The sequence below is a fragment of the Leuciscus leuciscus genome, assembly GCF_965113295.1.
Source record: "Leuciscus leuciscus genome assembly, chromosome: 16".
In the NCBI taxonomy this organism is placed as follows: Eukaryota; Metazoa; Chordata; class Actinopteri; order Cypriniformes; family Leuciscidae; genus Leuciscus; species Leuciscus leuciscus.
In genome coordinates, this window is record NC_138740.1 from 31,056,399 (window position 1) to 31,078,145 (window position 21,747).

General features: G+C 41.7%; 1 protein-coding gene across 1 annotated transcript; it reads left to right on the plus strand.

Moving 5' to 3' along the window:
- Positions 1 to 5,838, plus strand: LOC309478450 (uncharacterized protein; the record flags this gene model as incomplete). The annotated part of the gene is made up of 3 exons (XM_082142043.1): positions 1 to 466; positions 4,757 to 4,827; positions 5,758 to 5,838. 3 exons carry the CDS (start codon positions 1 to 3, stop codon positions 5,836 to 5,838), a joined length of 618 nt encoding a protein of 205 aa, XP_081998169.1.
- Between the last annotated feature and the right edge of the window lie 15,909 nt (positions 5,839 to 21,747).

A 21,747-nucleotide genomic window follows, 5' to 3' on the forward strand; every position in this document is an offset into this window, starting at 1 on the left:
ATGAATAACCCTCCAGTGACCTTCACCACACCTGAAACATCTACAAATTCCACAACTCAGTCTATTGGGCTAATGGACTTTGTGGAAATCTGCATACTCAGCATGAATTTCCTGTTTGGTCTTCCTACAAACATCTACGTTATATGGCTCATCGTCACAGGAACAGGAACAGGAAGTGGAGTCGCATCAGAGTTATTTAACCTCAATCTCTCCACTTGTGAGATTGGTTCCTGTCTGAATGGTTTGCTCTCTATATCACCAATATACTTTTCAAGTCTCTCATTGTTACCGCTGTTTCTACAAGGACTAATTCACACTGGTCGTCCTCTGTTTCAGTGTCTGATCTGTGTTGAGCGATATCTGGCAGTGGTTCATCCTGTAACCTTTCTGAAGTTCAAACCTCTCAGATATAGAGTGATCTGCTGCACTGTTGTCTGGATAATTAATCTTGGCTCCTGTTTCTATGGTTTACATTTACATTTACATTTACATTTAGTCATTTAGCAGACGCCCTTATCCAAAGCGACTTACAAAGTAGGACTAAGTTCAGCGAGTCATCATAAAGAGGCAAAAGCAACAACAACGCAGGAAGTGCTCAAAATACGAAGTTCAGGTATTATTCAGAGTAGCATAAGCCTGATAAGTGATGTTTCAAAGGGAAAGGATTTTTTTTTTTTTTTTTTTTTTTTTTTTTTTTTCTATAAGGTTAAGTGCTCGCGGAAGAGATTGGTTTTCAGCTGTTTTTTGAATGTTGTCAGGGATTCTGCATTCCGGATGAGGGTGGGGAGAGCGTTCCACCAGCATGGAACTGTAAATGAGAATGTTCTGGAAAGTGATTTTGTGGCTTTCTGTGATGGAACCACGAGACGTCGCTCGTTGACCGATCGTAGGTGTCTGGTAGGGATGTAGACTCGTAGGAGTGAGTGAAAGTAGGAGGGAGCTGAGCCTGTGATAGTTCTGTAAGCAAGCGTCAGTGCCTTGAACTTGATGCGAGCAGCTAGAGGTAGCCAGTGCAGAGAGATGAACAGAGGAGTGACGTGGGCCCTCTTGGGCTCGTTGAAGACAAGACGAGCTGCAGCATTCTGGATCATCTGTAGGGGTTTGGTCGCACATGCTGGGAGTCCAGCCAGAAGGGCATTGCAGTAGTCGAGCCTAGAGATGACCAGGGCCTGGACGATAAGTTGTGTTGCATGCTCAGTTAGGAAAGGCCTGATCTTCCTGATGTTGTGCAGTGCAAACCTGCATGATCGAGCTGTCTTTGAAATGTGATCTGTGAAGGTCAGCTGGTCATCAAACGTTACTCCAAGATTTCTGACCGATCTTGATGGGGTGATTAATGATGACTCTAGCTGGATGGTGAAGTCGTGCTGTAGAGACGGATTGGCAGGGAGGACGAGAAGCTCAGTCTTTGCCAGGTTGAGCTGCAGGTGGTGTTCCTTCATCCATGTGGAGATGTCCGCCAGACAGCTTGAGACCCGTGCAGCTACTGTGGGATCATCTGGTTGAAAGGAGAGGAAGAGCTGTGTGTCATCAGCATAGCAGTGGTAGGAAAAACCGTGTGCCTGTATGATGTGTCCCAGTGATGTGGTGTAGATGGAGAAGAGGAGGGGACCAAGAACTGAACCCTGGGGAACCCCTGTGGTCAGCTGATGTGCTCTGGATACCTCGCCTCTCCATGCGACCTTGAAGGACCTACCTGTGAGATAGGACTCAAACCAGTGGAGTGAAGTTCCTGTGATGCCCAGTGATGAGAGGGTGGACAGAAGGATCTGATGATTCACTGTGTCGAAGGCAGCAGACAGATCCAGGAGAATGAGGACTGAAGATTTGGAAGCAGCTTTTGCGATCCGTAGGGCTTCTGTGACTGACAGTAATGCAGTCTCAGTTGAATGTCCTTTCTTGAAGCCAGATTGGTTGACATCCAGCTGGTTGTTTAGAGACAAGAAGGATGTTAGTTGGTTGAAGACAGCTCTTTCAAGTGTCTTCGCAATGAATGGTAGGAGAGAGATAGGTCTGTAATTCTCTACTAATGATGTGTTTAGCGTTGGTTTTTTGAGCAGTGGAGTAACCCGAGCCTGCTTGAATGCTGTAGGGAAGGTGCCAGTGTGGAGGGATGAGTTGATGATGTGTGTGAGTGATGGTAGAAGTGTGGGAGAGATGGCTTGTAGAAGGTGTGAGGGGATGGGGTCAAGCGGGCAGGTGGTAGGGTGACTGGAGATGAGAAGTGTAGATACTTCTTCCTCGGTTAGCGAAGAAAAGGAGGACAGAGGGGTATTGGCTGTGGAAGGGGTCGGTCTGGGTTCCTGTGTGTGTGGAGCTGAGAACTGACTGCTGATAGCTGTTGTTTTGTTGGTGAAGAAGGTCGCAAAATCGTCAGCAGTTAAGGAGGAGGCGGGAGGTGGTGGAGGTGGACAGAGGAGAGAGTTGAATGTCTTGAAGGTTTATTTATTGTAATCTCACAAAACATTCAACTACACATATGGATCTTCTCAACACAGTTCCTCCTCTACCTCTCCATCCAGTTGTTTTGTCTTGTGGCTGTTCTCAGAGCTCTGAAGCAGTCAGGACCAGGAGAGAGAGGGAGAGAGAGAGAGGAGGAAAACCACATGAAGAGAAGAGCATTTTATATCATTCTAATAACTACTGTTAGCATGGCTTTTATATATGTCCCATATACTATCACAGGATTCTGTATCATTCTAACACAACAGAATGATCATACTTATTGGACCCCTGGTTTGGTTTGTTATGTGCTGGCTGGTTTCGTTCAGCCTGTTCTTTATCTTCACCGCACTGGAAAACTGCCTCTGTTATTCATGAGACCTGCCTTTGTGATATTTCACTGAATACAGTTGCTTACTTTACTTTCTAAACGTTGTATTAGATTACTTTAATTTAATACTAAAATCAGTTATTTCATAATTTTTTTCAAACTATTTTTTGCATTTTTATTTAAAGAAAAAAAGTATTATTTGTGGAACAAACATTTGTACCTCGCTTATACATTTGTCATCCTAGTCTAACCCGTCTTAGTTTGTGTAATATTTTTCCATCTTTGCAGAAAAATATCCATCTTTATTTATAGGCATGAATGCATTTATTCTTTCCATTTTTCCCATTGTATTAACCTGTTTCAGTCTCTTGAACCAACCCTGGAGGATCTTCATATCATTTATTAACTACCAAGACCATAACCGTATACAAATCTCTTTTTTATCTGGCCAAATATGGATCCTCCTCTCTCGCAGGGGAACCAGTCCCTAGAGAGGCGTGCACTGGCATTTTTGGATCTCTACCATGTCGTCTACCGTAATGACGTTTGTGTGCTTTTCAGGACAAGCTTGAATTCTAAAACAAGAGTCGAGCCTCTAGGGACTTTTAAGGAGTACATGGAATGGGTACTCCTCCACAATTATTATGCCTTCACCATCTGCAAGAGTGAGGAGGAAAACAGCGTACCAGTCACTGCCACCACCCCAGCGACGGACGAGTCCGAGTCCTGGGAAATGTCAGGGTTATGTTCAGTTTTCCTGTAATTTGTACATTACTTTTTTGTTCTAGTTTTCCTGCGGTTCATTTCATTGATTGGTTTATTTGCATTTTTAAGCCCTGTGTTTCTTTCAGTTCTTTGTCAGTTCTCGTCAAGTGTTTTTTTTGTTTGTTTTTTTGTTCTTTGTTTAATAAAAGTTTTACTGCTGTGCTTAGTACCTTTCCTCACCTTTTATTTCAACCATTTTTTGTTGTTGTTTTTTTGTTTTGTTTTTTTGAGTAGTAGTTAGTTTACTAGAGCATATCTTGTGTAGGCCTACACAAATAAAGGCACTGGTAAGGACCCTGATTCTTTTTACAGTGGGATAATGATTACTCAATTTCCAGCGACATGACTACGTACAACATTGTAGAATATTACCGCTGGAATTAATCAACAACAGGCAGGACCTATATCTTTTTAAAATTGTGTTTTATGCTGTTTAAACACGTTGTTCTGTTACATATCCTTACAACATTTCCGCTGAATTAGGACTGCATGATTAATCGCAATTTACATGTTATTGCACTTGGCTAATAGCGATTTATAAATTTACTGTGTAAACACTGCTCCATCTGAAACCACTGTGAGTTTGAGTCACTTATAACGTGCATTTGAAAATGCAACAAGTGTCAAACATCTTTCCAAATATGAGAAGCATTTATGAACCTCTTGTCCAACAAAAAAACAACATTTAATAACATGCTTTTACCCCAAACTCACTTCATAATGACAGTTGAGCATCCTTCTGTGAGATGATGTGGCTTCTTACACAGAATAAGTCGTGTTTATTCGTCATGTTTAATCAAGCGTTTCAATCTTCTGTTTATTCAGCTACAGGTAGTCTGATGCATAGATATCATAATAAAGGCTAGATGTCTCGTCCTCGCTGCTGGCCAATGGAGGTCAACGTCCGCACACGGCGGCCATCTTGCCACAGGCAGCTCGCTCACTCGTAACATTGTGTTTTAATGCTGCATGTACTTTTTAAATAAACATAACTTGCTAAATTTTCTACCGAATTTCAAACGGTTTGGTTTGTTATAAACGTCAGAGATGTAGTTATGACACTGCATACATATGAATAATTATAACATACATGTTTAAGCATTCGGAATTATAGCCACGTTAATAACGTTTTTAAGAAACCAAACCGTTTGTAAATCCGTCAAGATTTCAGCGAGATAAGAGTATTTGTGTGCGTGTTGATCACTCACCTTACATCAGGTACCACAGAGCCCGCCAAAAAGCCTGCCTGTGACAAGATGGCCGCCAGTGATGCCGTTCGAGACTCCACCGTAAGACATCTAGCCATATGGATATCTATGGTCTGATGCCCGATAGTGATTTCCTGGAATGATGTGCGTTATCGTATTTCGGTGGCGGGCATATTTGGCGTGTCTGCGGGAGAGCGCCCTCTGGTGTTCAGATGGAGCAGCATTTACTACCGATCAGCCACACTGCACTGACAAGCTGCGCATAAAAAAATCACAGCCATTGCCAAATCGCGTGTGGATTCATTGCGATTAATTGTACTGCCCTAAGACGAATATTAATTATAAAACTAGACGTTTTTCACTACCTTTTTAGTGATGTGTTTTTATGCTGACATATAATACAAATTTGTCACTGTCTTTTCAAATCTTTTTAGTGTCATTATATTTATTGAGTTGGCTCGTACATTTATGTTTCGTGCTCCAGAAATGTAACGCAATTTCGGGTAAGGGATCATTGTGGGAATATTTTTAGGGAGGGAACATTCCAGTGCACTGGAAGGATTTTGCGATTGAGGCAGCCCTCATAATGGCCGACTCCCTGATTAGTGCACTGACTTCTGAGCTGAGATCCACCCAGCTAAGGTGCTCATCATTTCTTATTTGTGCATCCTTGTTTCCTTTCCTCGAGTCTCAGCTCCACCCTCCTTAGGATGCAAGAAAAGGATGCAAGGAAAGAAAAGTAGGATAGGGAAATCGAAGGAAATCTTATTTGTGCATTGGGATATTTTTGGTCATTAAAGCGTCACTTCAAAGTGTCATCATCAGCTGTGCTCAAGGAATGTGCCCTTGTGTTGTTAAAGTTTTTTTTATTTATTATTAATAAAACATATGTTAAAATTATTGTGACAGATGTGAAAGGGAGTATAATCCGCATATAGGATATACCTGTGCATCCTCACTCATAGATTCTCTGGAAGTTCCCTCACTCCTCATTCCTCGTGGTGCAATTAGGGAATTGAGATGTCCTTCATGGTGGCTAACTTGGATCGGTATCTGGGTCACAGGCTTGAGGACAGAGGAACAAGGAAATGAAGATGCATCCATCTGAGTATTGAGAAGCACCCCCAACTGTTTCTACCCTATTAGAAATAAGATTGTTGTTGTCATCCTTAGTACTGAAGATAAGTGTCAGTTAGTTAAATGTTGAATAATTCAAGTCAGTTTAAACCTGTTCAGTTTAGTCAAATACTGTCTTTTTGAACCTATTTGTTTACTTAATATATTTGCATATTTATATAGTCATATATTCTGTGACAGCTGTGAAGTCAGTCTACAAAACACAGCACAGAGATTTATACACATCCAGAGAGACTGGACATTCACTCTTCAGGTGATAAGCATTTAACTCAGATTTTCTATATGAATGTGAAGGTTGTTGTTTTCATAGAATCTCAATATTTGTTTGTGTTGTTTTTACTTGGACAGGCATGTATTGAAAAACTTCTTTCAAAATTTACTTTTGTTGACGTGTTTTTATTTTGATTCACTTCTAGTCTAAATTATGTGAAGTTTTTTAGTTCTAAAATTTATAAGATTAAGTTGCCTTTTATGTTGAATTTGTCGTAAGCAGTCTTGACAGTTGTGCTTGAAAGAACTTTGGCCCATGTTATCTACTTGATTATTTAAAATGGGTCAGCAGCTAAAGAGCATTTTAATGCTTTGTGATCCTCATTATTTTCTACAAGCCATTAAGAATTTCAGTTGTGACATTACTTTTTACACTTTAATGGAGGGGAGCCGTAACAGGGTCCACAGGTCCAGCAAAATCCATGACATTTTCCCGGATGATTTTGTCATTTAAATGGTAGGTTCACACATGTACGCAAAAACAAAAACTGCTCGTAAACTAGAGGACAATCAGTCATCAGGGACGGATTATGACGCGGTCGTGCCCTGGGCATGGGGGAGGGTTGTGAGGGGAGTGGGATGGTAAGAAAAGGAAAATAATGCTTTTGGAGTATAGAACCCCTAATTATTATTTATTGGTCGAACTCAATAAATGCTTACACTTTCACACGCTACCATCGTGGCGTCGCCAGCTTTAATGAGAGTAGGATACACCATGTTTAGTGTGGAGCGGAGTTATATCTTTTTTAGACAATAGACGTAGGACGAAACACATTTTGAAAATTTCACTTAAAATTATCATTAAATGAAGGAAAACACGTTTTTGGGCAGTTCTGGACCGAACAGGTGAAATTTAAGCCTATTAAGTTGCATTTGATCAGAAATAACAATACTAATTTGTGAAACAAATTTAGAAATGGCACCATGGAGATGGAGGCATAAGGCATGGAGTTTTTATCTTGTGTAAAATGTAAAAAAGTACCTTTAAACTACTTTTGGTTGAGACAAATTTTCAATGGAAGATCACAAAAAAAGTCCATTAGGTCTAATTTTCAAAACTGTCTCCCAGATCATGGCCCTGCATCCCCATATAATAATCAACAAATATTCTCCTCAACTGGTTGGCCCTGAACCGAATGGTTGATTTTTTTTACATAACACCCCCTTTCTTTTTGTCCCTATAGATCTAGAAATTAAACATTTGTTTGGTGATCTTCTGTGCAGAGAAGACAGACAGAGAGAAAATGAATAACTTCACAGTGAACTTCACATCTGCTGTTTCTACAAACTCCATCCTCCAGTCCAGTGGGCTACTGGCCAGTGTGAGGCATGTTGTACACAGCATCAATTTCCTGTTTGGTCTTCCTACACACTCATATGTTATATGGCTCATCATCACAGGAACAGGAAGTGGAGTCGCATCAGGATTCTTCAACCTCAATCTCTCTGTTTGTGAGATTGTTAGCTGTCTGAACTCTTTGTTCTCTGTTCTTACTATTTTTAATTGGCTTTCAAGTCTAACAAACGTAACATATTTTTTAATAGGATTTGCCATCACTGGCCGTCCTCTGTTTCAGTGTCTGATCTGTGTTGAGCGTTACCTGGCAGTGGTTCATCCTGTAACCTTTCTGAAGTTCAAACCTCTCAGATATAGAGTGATCTGCTGCACTGTGGTCTGGATAATCACTCTTGGCTCCTGTTTGTGCTGCATGCTTACTTTAGTCTTACTTCACTTTTATATTTATGCATGCATTAACTCGTTTGAGTTCCTCCTCTTCTTCTCCATCCAGTTGTTTTGTCTTGTGGCTGTTCTCAGAGCTCTGAAGCAATTAGGACCAGGAGAGAGAGGGAGAGAGAGAGAGGAGGAAAACCCCATGAAGAGAAGAGCATTACATTTCATTCTAATAACTACCGTGAGCATGGCTATTATATATTTGCCATTTACTCTCTCAGGATTTTTGTACTTGCTGACACAAAATTATGAACCTTTATTTGTTGGTATTATTTGTTTTATTCTGGGTGGTTTTGTCCAGCCTGTTCTTTATCTGAGCCGGGCTGGAAAACTCTCATGTCTCCGTTCCCCATAGAACCTGCACTTGTGATACATTACAAATGACTTATCCTAATTTTTCTATTTGATCATTTTTATTAATGGATGGGAATTTGTAAGTTGACATTTCTTTTCATTTCAAATGAAACGTCTTATTTCTTTATATTAGTGCTTATGCCAGAACATGTCATGCAATGCTCTATGTATTTTGAGAGATTCTCAATGACTTATCCTAAAAGATAGTTTTCCATTTTTTTTACGATCAAATTAAATTGGAAGAGTTTAAATACATTTTGTTTGAACACAGAACAATAAAGGAATGATAAATACACACACACACACACACACACACACATGTCTGGTTTACTATCTTTGTGGGGACTCTCCATAGACTTAATGGTTTTTATACTGTACAAACAGTATATTCTATCTCCTTACACTAACCCTACCCCTAAACCTACCCATCACAGAACACTTTCTGCATTTTTACATTTCCAAAAAAACCTCATTCTGTATGATTTATAAGCTTGTTTACCCATGGGGACCTCTATTTAGGTCCCCACTGTGACACGAGTCCCCATGAGTCTGTGTGCACACACACACACACACACACACATATATATATATATTTTTTTTTTGCCTCAATTTTGAAGTTGAGAGTCAGGTGATAATTATTCTGGAAAGGCATTATTATCTGAGATATTAATTTTTTTTCGTATGCATTCAAATCTATGAACTTAGTGCTTTGTCTTAAAAAATGTAAAATAAAAACAGTTTTCATGTTTACCATGGTTATATAATTTCAAATTATGAAATTTTTGCACCAGTGGGGCCCATTTTAATTATCACAGGTCCTGTTTATTGGTGAACAACAGCAGTATCAAGATCAGTGAGCCAAAATAAATTAAAATATAATACCAAAATGTGGTCAAACATTTTTTTTTTGTTTTTTTTTTTTGATTTTATTCTATTTATTATATCACCTAAATATAGAAATGGTCATTTATTCAATATTGCAAATAAAGTACAGTTTTCTTAATTTTTTTTTAAATAACCTATTGTACATTTTTCTGTTTGTGTTCACACAGTTAACATTATCTGTCATTTGGAACCACTTTTTACTTTCAATATTTGGATATCCTCTTTTTTTTTTTTTTTTTTTTTTGGTGACGTGTTTGGAGTCATGTATATATTATCTTGTGGCAACTGTGACGTCAGTCTCTAAAACACAGCAGAGATATTTATACACATCCAGAGAGACTGAACATTCACTCTTTTTTCAGTTCAACCACATGCGATTTCATATAATCTATACATAACAAACCCATGGGCGTCAGTTTGGTTTGAAATGTGCTGGGGACAGAGACGCATTCGGAAGTGCATTTTCAGAAGTGCTGGGTACAATGACGCATTAATTTTTTTTCTCTCTTTCGCGCAGGTTATGTTTTGAAAGACGATATCCTGTAGCTCAGGCACTTTTCAACAGGCCCACCCAAAACTTTCAACAAAAAAAAAAAAAAAAAAAAACTTTTACTATAGCCTATTCGAATTTTGTCAATAATTATAAAAAAAAATCGCCATTAAGCTCATAATTTATGCTAAAATAGTGTTTAGTTTTAAAAACCATTTTAAAAAGCTGGTAATATTTTGATGTTTCTGCGCAAGTTCAGCAGACAGTGAGGTTCAGGTTTGTTCCGATCAGAGCTCGTGAGTGGAGAGCGCATTTCTGAATATTCCGCTCCGCTCGTTCATTCCGCAGGGTCGCTCGCTCAACCCAGATGTCCTGTTGCCTGGTTCGAAATCGAAAATATGTGGAATAAGGGCTGCTTCCGACTAAAAGTTTTTTTTTCTAGTCGACTAGTAGGCTAGTTGTTTATTTAAGTCATTCGTGGACAAATTGCCCCTTTATATTAATTGAATTACTTATAGCAGGGCCGCGGGAAGTGGGGGTGCAGCAGGACCCCCTGTTTTCACAGAATTGTAAATGCAACGCATATGTTTGTTCATTAAAATGTATTAATTTTTAGCATTTAGTCATTTATTTGTAATAAACACTTTAAGTGGGCTATTTAAAAATTGTTATTTATATGTTAAATTATCTTTTTAAAACATAAGCGCAGAGTGTTATGTAATATTGTGTGTGTGTGTGTGTGTGTGTGTGTGTCGAAAGAATTTGTCCGCAGCTACTCAAAAAAAAAAAAAAAAAACCAGTCAAAAACGCCTCGGTTACGACTGTAACCTCGGTTCCCTGAAGAGGGAACGAGCGTTGCGTCGAATTGACGCTATGGGGAACGCTTTGCGTGATGACGTCTTGAAGCACATGTAAAATCAGTCCAATGGTGTGGCGGAACGTCAGAGGCGGGTGACGTCACGTACCAGGAAGCTATAAAAGCCGGCCCGAAACAGAAAACGAAAGCTTCGTAGAGTCTGAAGTCGTGCTGACAGGCATGAAGGAGATATGGCAAGGTGACGCAACGCTCGTTCCCTCTTCAGGGAACCGAGGTTACAGTCGTAACCGAGGCGTTCCCTTTCAAGGGAACTCGCGTTGCGTCGAATTGACGCTATGGGGAACGTCTATACCAACGCCACCATAGCTACAAATGTCTGTCCTGTGTGAAATCAATTGCGCAGCACTAGGAAGACAATAATGAGTAGAACCTGACGAAGGTGTGCGGTGAGGACCAGCCTGCCGCATCACAAACGTCCTGTAAAGATACTCCTGATATAAGGGCCTTAGAGGCCGCCATACTCCTAGTAGAGTGCGACCGGACAGCCAAAGGAGAAGGCTGTCCAGCCGCCTCATAAGCAAGTGAGATAGCCTCAACCACCCACTTGCTCATCCTTTGCTTAGACACTGGACCTCCTTTGTTAGGGGGCCCAAAGCGAACAAACAATTAATCACTCTTACGCCACAGGGCAGCTCTGTGGACATATGCGTCTAACGCCCGAACAGGGCAAAGCAAATTATTCGCCTCCTGGTCCGATTTCGAAAGGGAGGAGGACCTCCAAGTGCCACGAGGGAAACGAGATACCAAAGGGTCTTTCCCCACAGACATTCCACCCAAAGGAATGTGGTAAGCACCTATGGCCGCCACATAAACCTTTAAAGTGGACGGGGTTAGACCTGCAGTGAACCGGTCCTGCAGGAACTCCAGAACTGTACCAATTGGGCAGTTGACTGGATCCAACCGACGGTCAATACACAAAGAAGTGAATACTCTCCACTTCAGGGCATAAAGTTTCCTCGTGGAGGGAGCTCTGGACTGTAGAATGGTCTCAGCAACCTCAGTTGAGAGACCTGACTCTATGAGCTGGGCCCCCTCAGAAGCCAAGCCCACAGGTTCCACAGTTCTGGCGGGGGTGAAATATTGAGCCCCCTGCTTGGGACAGAAGGCCCCTCCTGACAGGAAGCTCCAGAGGATGCCCGTCGAGGAGGGACACAAGATCGGGAAACCATACTCTGCCCGGCAGCGCGGGGCTATAAGAAGCAGGAAAACCCGGTCCCTGCGAACTCTCTCCAGAACTCCCGGGAGCAGAGCCACTGGGGGAAAAGCGTACAGACGTAGCCTCGGCCACGTCTGTACCATAGCATCCAGTCCCAGAGGAGCTGGATGCGTGAGGGAGACCAAAGTCCCTCCATATCAGCTCCACCACCTCGGGGTGGAGCTTCCATTCCCCGGGCCTCGGCCCCTGTCTCGACAGAGTGTCTGCTCCTATATTCTGAACCCCGGGGAGGTAGGCTGCCCTGAGTGACAGCAACTTCCCCTGGGACCACAAGAGGATATGGCGTGCCAGATTGGATAATGGGCGCGAGCGCAAACCCCCTTGGTGGTTGATATAGGCGACTACCGACGTGTTGTCCGTATGTACTAACACATGGTGTCCCCTGAGACCTGTGATAAAGCTCCTCAGAGCCCGGAAGACAGCTAACATCTCTAGGCTATAGAATGCCAGGAACGATGATGGTCTTCCCACAGACCTTGAGATGAGCGACCCTCAGGATCGCTCCCCAACCCGTGAGGGAAGCATCCGTCGTTAGCAGTTTGCGACGACAAGGAGCTCCCAGCACTGGGCCCTGGGACAGGAACCAAGGTTTCTTCCACATAACCAAGGCACGTAGGCATCGCCGCGTGACCTTGATTGTGCGAAATGGGTTGCCCCTCGGGGGAAAACCCTCTGGTCCTGAGCCACCACTGCAGGGGCCTCATGTGCAGTAGTCCAAAAGGTATCCCGTTGGAAGCTGCTGCCATGAGACCCAACAGTCTCTGGAACTGTTTGACAGTGAGTAGCTGGCCTAGCTTTACACTTTTCACAGCTGCAAGGATGGAATCTACACGTGGCGGTGACAGGCGCGCCTGCATCGACACTGAATCCCAAACCACGCCTAAAAAAGTGGTCCTCTGAAGTGGAGAAAGCACACTCTTCTTGGCGTTCAGCCGTAACCCCAGCTCTTTCATATGGGGTCGAGAACATTTCGATGTTGAACCGCCAACTGATGCGACTGAGCTAAAATCAACCAATCGTCGATGTAGTTCATGATGCGAATACCCTGGAGGCGCCGAGGCGCCAGAGCTGCATCCACGCATTTGGTGAAAGTGCGGGGTGATAAAACCAGGCCGAATGGAAGAACTCGATATTGGTATGCTTTGCCCCCGAAAGCAAACCTCAGGAACTTCCAATGACAAGGACGGATGGAAATATGGGAATATGCGTCCTTGAGGTCTATCGTGACAAACCAGTCCTCGGACCTGATCTGTGACACGATTTGTCTCAATGTTAACATTTTGAACTTGAGCTGAATGAATGACTTGTTCAGAACTCGAAGATCTAAAATGGGACGCAATCCCCCGTCCTTCTTTGGAACTATGAAGTACCGGCTGTAAAACCCGGTTTCCCTGTCGGAGGGAGGTACATATTCTATGGCCCCTATCTCTAACAGAGTGTTTACTTCCTGTTCCATAACCAGAACCTGCTCGGGGCCCACCACTGTGGGCAGGACCCCCATAAACCGAGTTGGGCGTTTCTAGAATTGTATCTGATACCCTTTTGCCACGGTCTGCAGGACCCAACGAGAAACATTTGACAGTAGCTTCCACGCTGTCAAAGATTCTACTAGAGGTACCAGCCTCTCGAGACTGGTTTCTGGATTGTGTTGCTGTTGAGTAGTCGGTTCGTCGCCCTGTAACGGCGCACCGGCAGGGAACGACCGAACAGACTGCTCTAGCACCCTCCTCAGAGGGGGCGGGCATCCCGAGGCCACTACGTTTCCGGGTGGACCTTGAGATATGTGCTCGCCGGAGACCGCTGCGCCCTGTAACACCGGAGGCGGCAGGGTTGGTAGAACGGTCCCCTGAGGGCACCGAAAAGAGACTGCACCGTATTTTTCTCCTGCTGCTGAGTAGTCGGTTCGTCGCCCTGTAACGGCGCACCGGCAGGGAACGACCGAACAGACTGCTCTAGCACCCTCCTCAGAGGGGGCGGGCATCCCGAGGCCACTACGTTTCCGGGTGGACCTTGAGATATGTGCTCGCCGGAGACCGCTGCGCCCTGTAACACCGGAGGCGGCAGGGTTGGCAGAACGGTCCCCTGAGGGCACCGAAGAGAGACGGGCACCGTGAAAAGAGGTGTTAACCGCTCTGCTTCGGGGGGACTACCCTCATTTGTCCTGAGCCCTCAGACATCAGGACTTTTTCCCAGCAGCCTTCTTGGCGGTAATAACGGTCCACAGATCCGTTTTACCCCTCGAAGACTGCTGGGTTTGAGAGCGCCCTCCGTGTCCCCGAGCTTTTTGTGGGGGAGCACGGGAGGAAACGCTCTGTTTCTGAGTGGCACGGTGCTCAGCGCTCTTTTTAGATGAGTGAGGCTGCTCCCGCTCAGCAGCCTCAATGAAAGAACGGCGGGGGAGAAGTTTCTGAAGTGCAGCTGCCTGTTTTGAAGCTTCTTGTGATTTAGCTACAGCACTGTTAACTGCATCTCCAAATAACCCTTGAGTGGATACTGGTGCATCTAAAAGAACATGTTTTTCTTTGTCCTTTATGTCACTAAAGTTGAGCCACAGATGCCTCTCAGTGGCCACCAGGGCTGCCATAGAGCGGCCGATGGATTTAGCCGTCTCCTTGGTGGCCCTGAGAGACAAATCTGTGGCTCTACGCAGTTCAGACACCGTATCAGCACTAATACCCCCGCCATCCTCAGAATCACCCAATAACTCAGCCTGGTAAGCCTGCATTATGGACATTGTATGTAAACACGCTGCAGCTTGACCGGCGGCGGCATAAGCTTTAAGAACCAGGGAAGATGTAACTTTTACTGGCTTGGATGGAAGTGCAGGAGCCTTCAGAGAAGATGCCGTTGCTCGAGAGAGATAGCTCGCGAGCGTCTCTTACACCCTCGGCATCTCCCCATAACCATGCTCTTTATAATTGTGAACGGATGAATAGTGTGATGTTTGTGCAGTATACACTCGATATGACACTGGTTTCCCCCACGATCTCGACACCTCGGTGTGGAGATCGGGGAAAAACGGAAGGCTTCTGCACTGAGGCTGTGCATGAGATGGCAGGAAACGTTCGTCGAGCTTGCTTTTCGAACGAGCGCCCTGCCTATCTTCTGGCCACTCAATAGATAATCGCTCGACAGCTCTAGTGATAACATCAAGCAATTCTTCAAACGCATGAGACTGAGGTGGCGAATCCTCAGACTCAGCGTCAATACTAACAACGTCCAACTCCTCAGAGCTGGACAATTGCAGTATTGGTGCCTCCATCGGGGGGGAAGAAACCGCAACGCGTGCTTCCACACCCTGATGAGAGGCACTGGATCTATCAGAAGGAGGCTGAGATAAGGCAGAGCCCGTCTCAACATCCACTGATAGATCCATTTGCGAACCCCAGGTCTGTGATTGCCGCCGTGCCTCGGCAGCGGCGGGACCAGAGCCCTGGGGAACGCGATCGGGATTGAACCGAGCCAAGCGGGATCGGAGCGAACGCAATGGAAGCGCGTCGCAATGCACACAGTCACCACCCTCGAGTGCTGACTGGGCATGCTCCTCACCCAAACAAACAACACAAAGAGCGTGAGTATCACCTCCCGTTAAATAACGCGGGCAGGGATGGACACACACTCTAAACTGCTGCTTGCTCGCCATACTGAATATATAAATATATGATAGACAGACAACACCAAATATACAGACAGATTTCACACAGAGCGCAACTGAAGACTCAGAAAGCTTTCGTTTTCTGTTTCGGGCCGGCTTTTATAGCTTCCTGGTACGTGACGTCACCCGCCTCTGACGTTCCGCCACACCATTGGACTGATTTTACATATGCTTCAAGACGTCATCACGCAAAGCGTTCCCCATAGCGTCAATTCGACGCAACGCGAGTTCCCTTGAAAGGGAACCCCACTGTCAGTGTTTTGTAAGGAACATGCAAATATGTAAAATATAGCAGGAGACATTTTAATTGTTTACTAATAAAACAGTTATTTTTTTATGTCAGTGTCTGTCGGTTAGACAGATAAAGTTGACGACTCGCGATCTTCGCAGCGCCAGAGAGTATGCACATTTCATACGAATTACATAAGCAGCGCAGTCTGTTTTCTTTCGTTTTGAATTGTTCTGCTAAAGAGTAGACATTTCAAGCTATCTATATGTCTCAGGTCTGTGAGGCATTAAGGCTACCTTATAGGCCTACGCTGAGTCTCGGTTCATTTATGAGACGAGCTCCAGGTTTGCCAGCGCCTCCGTGTCCTGATGATCTATTTTCTAATAGCCTATATATACATTTTATTTATTAAATCCAGACAATTGGTTGAAGAAACATCGATTAAAATTAAGATACAATTAATACAAAACGAAATTAAATTTAAAGACAGGCTTTGTGCTTTCAGTTTGAGGTCTCTGTGAAAGTTTTAAAACATTCTTTTAGCGCCGCTTTAGAGCGCTCACGTCCGTAGCGGAGAACTGTCTGTAACCTTTTTTTTTTTTTTTTGTGAAATACATTTCTAAATAAATTCGACTTAGTCCAGTGCGACTTAGGCTATATATGTTTTTTTTCTTCCTTGTGGCGCATTTTTTGACTGATATACTACTCTGGAGAGACTTATAAAATAGGCTACGGACCGGTAGGCTAAGTTAGGCTATTTATTCTTTTTGTGCAATTGTCCCATAAAGTCCCATCCTTTAAGGATTAATTTATGTCCCGTTGACCGGTCCATTGCATTACGAATAAAAGCAGAATCAATAAAGTCAAAAATGTGATGTGCAGTCAGGTGGTTTGAGTGTGTGCGCGTTTTTTGAGAGTTTTATAGTCTTGATATTGTTTCTTATTCAAAAGTGGTGACGCCCCCCCCACCCCAAAAAAAAATAAAAAATAAAAAATAAAAATCAGCACCCCCAACCTAAAACCTCTTCCCGCGGCCCTGACTTATAGCCTACAGGATAATGAGCGTTTATGAATAGCCACACTCAAGTGCACGACCACACGCATAAAGCTTGCCACAAAGAACCGGTAAAAGTAATGATTATGAATGCGTCTAAATGTGTCTAAATACGCTGTGAATGTGAATGTGCATTATACGCTGAGTTTCGGTTCATTTATGAGACGAACTCCAGTTCACTCGCCGGCGCCTCCATGTCGTGATTCTGCTATATTTACTTATTAAATCCAGGCAATTGGTTCATGAAACATTGATTAAAATTAAGATATAATTAATACAAAACGAAATTCAATTTAAAGAAAGGCAGCTGTTCTGTTTGAGGTCTCTGTGAAAGTTTTAAAGCAGTCTTTTAGTGCCGCGAAAGCGCTCACGTCCGTACCCGAGAACTGACATGTTGTTTTTTCCCTCATAAATGCGAACACGAAAAATAAAATAAAATTAATATTATAATGTTTTTTTGTTGGGTCAGACAATGATTACCAAATTTCTCTCTCAAATTGCTCATCATAACCACTGAAAACGGTAAAAAAAAAAATCGAACCAAAAGTCAAATTAATATGGACGGAAGTTAAAAGTGGTGGGTACAAAATGACTCATGACAAAATCTGGTGGGTACGCGTCCCCCCCGAAATCGACGCCTATGGAAATAATATCTGTTCCTGCTGCAAACTCGCTTCGGAGGATTAACAGACAAGACTATAGTTTAAACCCTTAACAATACCTTCTTTAATCGTTTAACCATTTTGTAACATTTAGTTTATTTAACGTTACGGTGAGACACAAAAGGTGTTTTCTCCTATAGAACCATAATACACCAAAACACAATATAAATTAACAAAATACATAATTTTTATTAGCTAACGTAACGTTAGATGTAATCCAAATCTTTATAATCCATACGCAAGCAAGAAACAGATCCAAATTCAGCCCTTCATCCACATCCAGCGATTTCCATCTCCATACGCTGATTTCACGCAGCCGCCATTTTGAAATCGAAAGTGAGGCTCCGGTGGGAAGAACCCCGGAAGTAAAGATAAACAACAATGCCTTGGATTACCAACCTGAAGCTGCTACCGCGATTTACACTATTGGATGTTAATATTCAATATAGGATATGTATATAGTTCATTCCTGCTTCTTTTTTTACATTCTGAATTATATATAAAAAAAATATTTTATTTATAAATGAATTTCACTGTATATAGTCTAAAGTATGAAAGAAATGTATGTATATTTTTAGAATTGACACAACATCATTAAACACAACAATATGCCATCGCATTCACGACTCTCCTGTGATTAAAGGCGACACTTCCGGTTTTCTTCCCACTGGAGCCTCGCTTTCGATTTCAAAATAACGGCTGCGTGAAATCAGCGCATTCTCAGCAGCGACCGTAAATGTCAAATCCCGCGCTCGTGATGAATTTAAATTCAAAAATTGCACCCTCAAGAAGCGTTACTACATGTTTTACGGCAGTGATATCAAACGCTCATTGGCTCTCGCCTGCTTCGTCACAGATTGCAGCATGCCGTGTTTCAGTTGAAACAACATTGAAATGCAGAAGCGCGCGCGCGCGCCGTCTTCACGCAGAGGAAAGCTGGATTAACATTTTCATGGATTAATAACTTAAATTCTGCTCTGTCCCTTATACAAAACTATTATATAATGCCAGAGAGGACTGCAACACATCGTCATTTGAGTGCCTTTTGGTACCGATTTACATTTTCGCAATAAATTATTATGATTACACTTCTGTTGTTTTTCTTCATAATTTTAGCCTGCATAGTTTTAAGAAATGGTTATGGGTAGGTTTAGGGGCAGGAGTAGGATTAATGTTAGTGACTCAAAATATATTTTAATACTATTAATAAAACTGTAATTTCCCTACACATCTCTGTCCATAAAGTGTTTTATTCTGTATAAAATGAGTAATTTATATTTAGGTTTGGGAGTAGGGTTAAGGGAACTTACATTTATCTATAAAACAGTATAAGGGAGATACAGATATCTTTATGATTCGTAAACGTTTTGTAGCTGTGAAATAATTCTACGTTGCAGACATGTCTGTGTCATACGTTTCAGCATCTATCCAAACGTACAAAAAAAGTATGTTTTCAATCTGTTGATACAGTAGGTTATAGACTTTCTACTGATATAAACTGTTTTTCACTTTAATTAGATAGTCCTAAAATGTATCTACTAACACTTAGTGGATAATGTCTATTAAAGGGGCTATATGCTTTTTTCTGAAATTTAAACTCGCGACTGACACCTGTGGCCAAAAAACAGAACTGCTCTTCCTTTCTGCTCGCTCTCGCAGCGCGCGCTCGTACGTGCACACTTCACAAGTCATCTGCTGCAAGGAGGTCAACATTATGTTTACTGAGGTAAGAATTATTTATCTGAAATTAGTGATCTGAAACGTTTAACATGAACGCGCTTGACGTCACATCCGCAGACAGCGCGGGAAAAATCCGACCCGACAGAAAATAGGAAAAATAGGATACAGGCTTATAGGTGCACCCACTGTGAGCGGACAAGGTGTCAGTATGCTCATCAGGAGATGTTTGAGTCATAAATGGTCAAATAAAAAGGCTATTGTTACGTTTATTTTGGGGAAAAAGGTGCATATAGCCCCTTTAATAGTCTACTGATCATAAACAATTTATTTGTTGACAAGCAACAGATCTAATCTTTAGTTGACAATCAACAGATTATCTACAAATGGTTAACAATTTTTTAAAAACATTTTTAAATCAGCTAAAATAATCATTAATTTGATGCATATGAGACCCCTTGAGTAGGATATACAGTATCATATACTTAATATGCTGACATGACTGTTGACATTTAACTGACAGATTGATCATGAGTTGTTGGTACTCAATCTACAGAAAGTTAGTTGACAATTGAAAGTTAGTCGACAATTGGTTAATAACCTGTTGCAAAATAACATTGACAGTCAACAGGCACTTTTTTGTAAAATCTGTAGATTAACACTTGAATTGTACCTTATAGTCTATAGGCAGTCAGTTGAACGTATGTTACTTGTCTGTTGAAACAGTGTTGTTGAATGTCAACTGATGCACTGTTGACAAGCTACTGAATGGCTACTAATAACTAGTATAGTCTCAACAAACGGACTATCAAAATAAAGTGTTACCCACTAAGGCCCACACAACTAAGTCTCTGCAACAGTAGTTTATGATCTAATCTAATGCTTTGGAGAGATCTACAAATAAATCTGCACAATGCTGTTTACTGTCCAAACATTTAATAATATCATTTGTGACCACCATGGCTCCTGTTATAGTACTGTGACCTGATCTAAAGCCTGACTGAAATTCATTTAAAATGTTATTTTCAGTTATAAACTGTTTTACTTGATCATTTATAAAAGATGCAACTACTTTTGCCATCACCGACAACCTTGAAATTGGTGATTTTTGATGAAAAGTGATATTTTCATTGATTTCTGCCTCACTGTTCTGTTTATTTATAAATGTTATTCTAAACCTCATATTTGGTACAAACAAAATTTGCATTGCAGGTGTTTGACATGCCACCTGTGAAAGCCAATATTCAAATTTATATTCACTCATCATATAACAATTTCTTTAAAAAATGGACTCACAAAAATAATCCTGTTATTGTCAATCTCATTGATCAGTTAAGGGTAAATTTAAAGGAATGGACCTCCAATGGTGATCTCCTTGTGAGGAATATCCTTCCTAAAATAAGGCAGCCAGATATTTTTGTGTAACAAGACCAATTTATACTGAGATTTTTTTTTTTTTTTAAAGAGTAAAGTATTAATTTTGTATTAAGTTGACAGTGCACATTTTCTACTCACTATTAAGAATATAGTATAAGCCTGAAGATAATAATTGTAAAATACATTTTAGATACATTTTAAAGCAATAAACATGTTTATGTTTTATTTACAGAGAATGTTGTCTTGCAATATCATTTTCCAACTAGTATTTAAGAAAGCATCATATCCCATAGGCTGACTACTCTTTTTTTTTTTATAGGATTATGAGCTATCAATTAAAAAATTTCCACATACCTAGACTTTTGAACCTCATTTATTATATAGAATATTTGCGTATGTGTTCGTAGACATCATATATTCTTGTGACAACTATGAAGTCAGCCTACAAATCACAGCACCGAGATATTAAACACATTCAGAGAGACTGACATTCACTCTTCAGGTGATAAACTTCTCTTTTAAATTCTATTCATTTTCTTTTTCTATGCTGAATGATATGGGCATATTGTTAATTAGTCATATTAAAGGGGTTATGGGCATGTTAGACATTGTTGTTAGAGTGCCATTTGTTTTATGAAACAAAACTGAAATAGCTTTACACATCTCTATTTCTACAGATCATAGTTGCTATATCTTGTGAGCTTCTGTGCATAGACAAGAGAAGAGATAATGAACTCAACCAGACCTGACACATACACCAACTCCACAAGTCCTTGCATTAAGCTAATAGTCTATCTCGAAATGTGCATCTTCACCCTCAATTTCCTGTTTGGTCTTTTTACACACTCCTATGTTATATGGCTCATCGTCACAGGAGCAAAAAATAGAATTGCCTCAGACTTCTTTATCCTCAATCTCTCTGTTTGTGAGATTGGTAACTCTATGAATTCTTTATTCTTTATTCTGTCAAATGTGTTCCCATGTCTCTTAACATTAGTAACATTTTTACAAGGACTAGCTGTCACTGGTCGTCCTCTGTTTCAGTGTCTGATGTGTGTTGAGCGTTACCTGGCAGTGGTTCATCCTGTAACCTTTCTGAAGTTCAAACCTCTCAGATATAGAGTGATCTGCTGCACTGCGGTCTGGATAACCACTCTTGGATCCTGTTTATTTTTTAGGTTTATTTTAAACCCTCTCAACCTGAAGGCATATGCCTTCTTCTTCTCACTGCAGTTACTCCTCTTCTTCTCCATCCAGTTGTTTTTCCTTGTGGCTGTTCTCAGAGCTCTGAAGCAGTCTGGACCAGGAGAGAGAGGGAGAGAAAGAAAGGAGGAAAACCACATGAAGAGAAGAGCATTTTATCTCATTCTAATAACTACTGTGAAT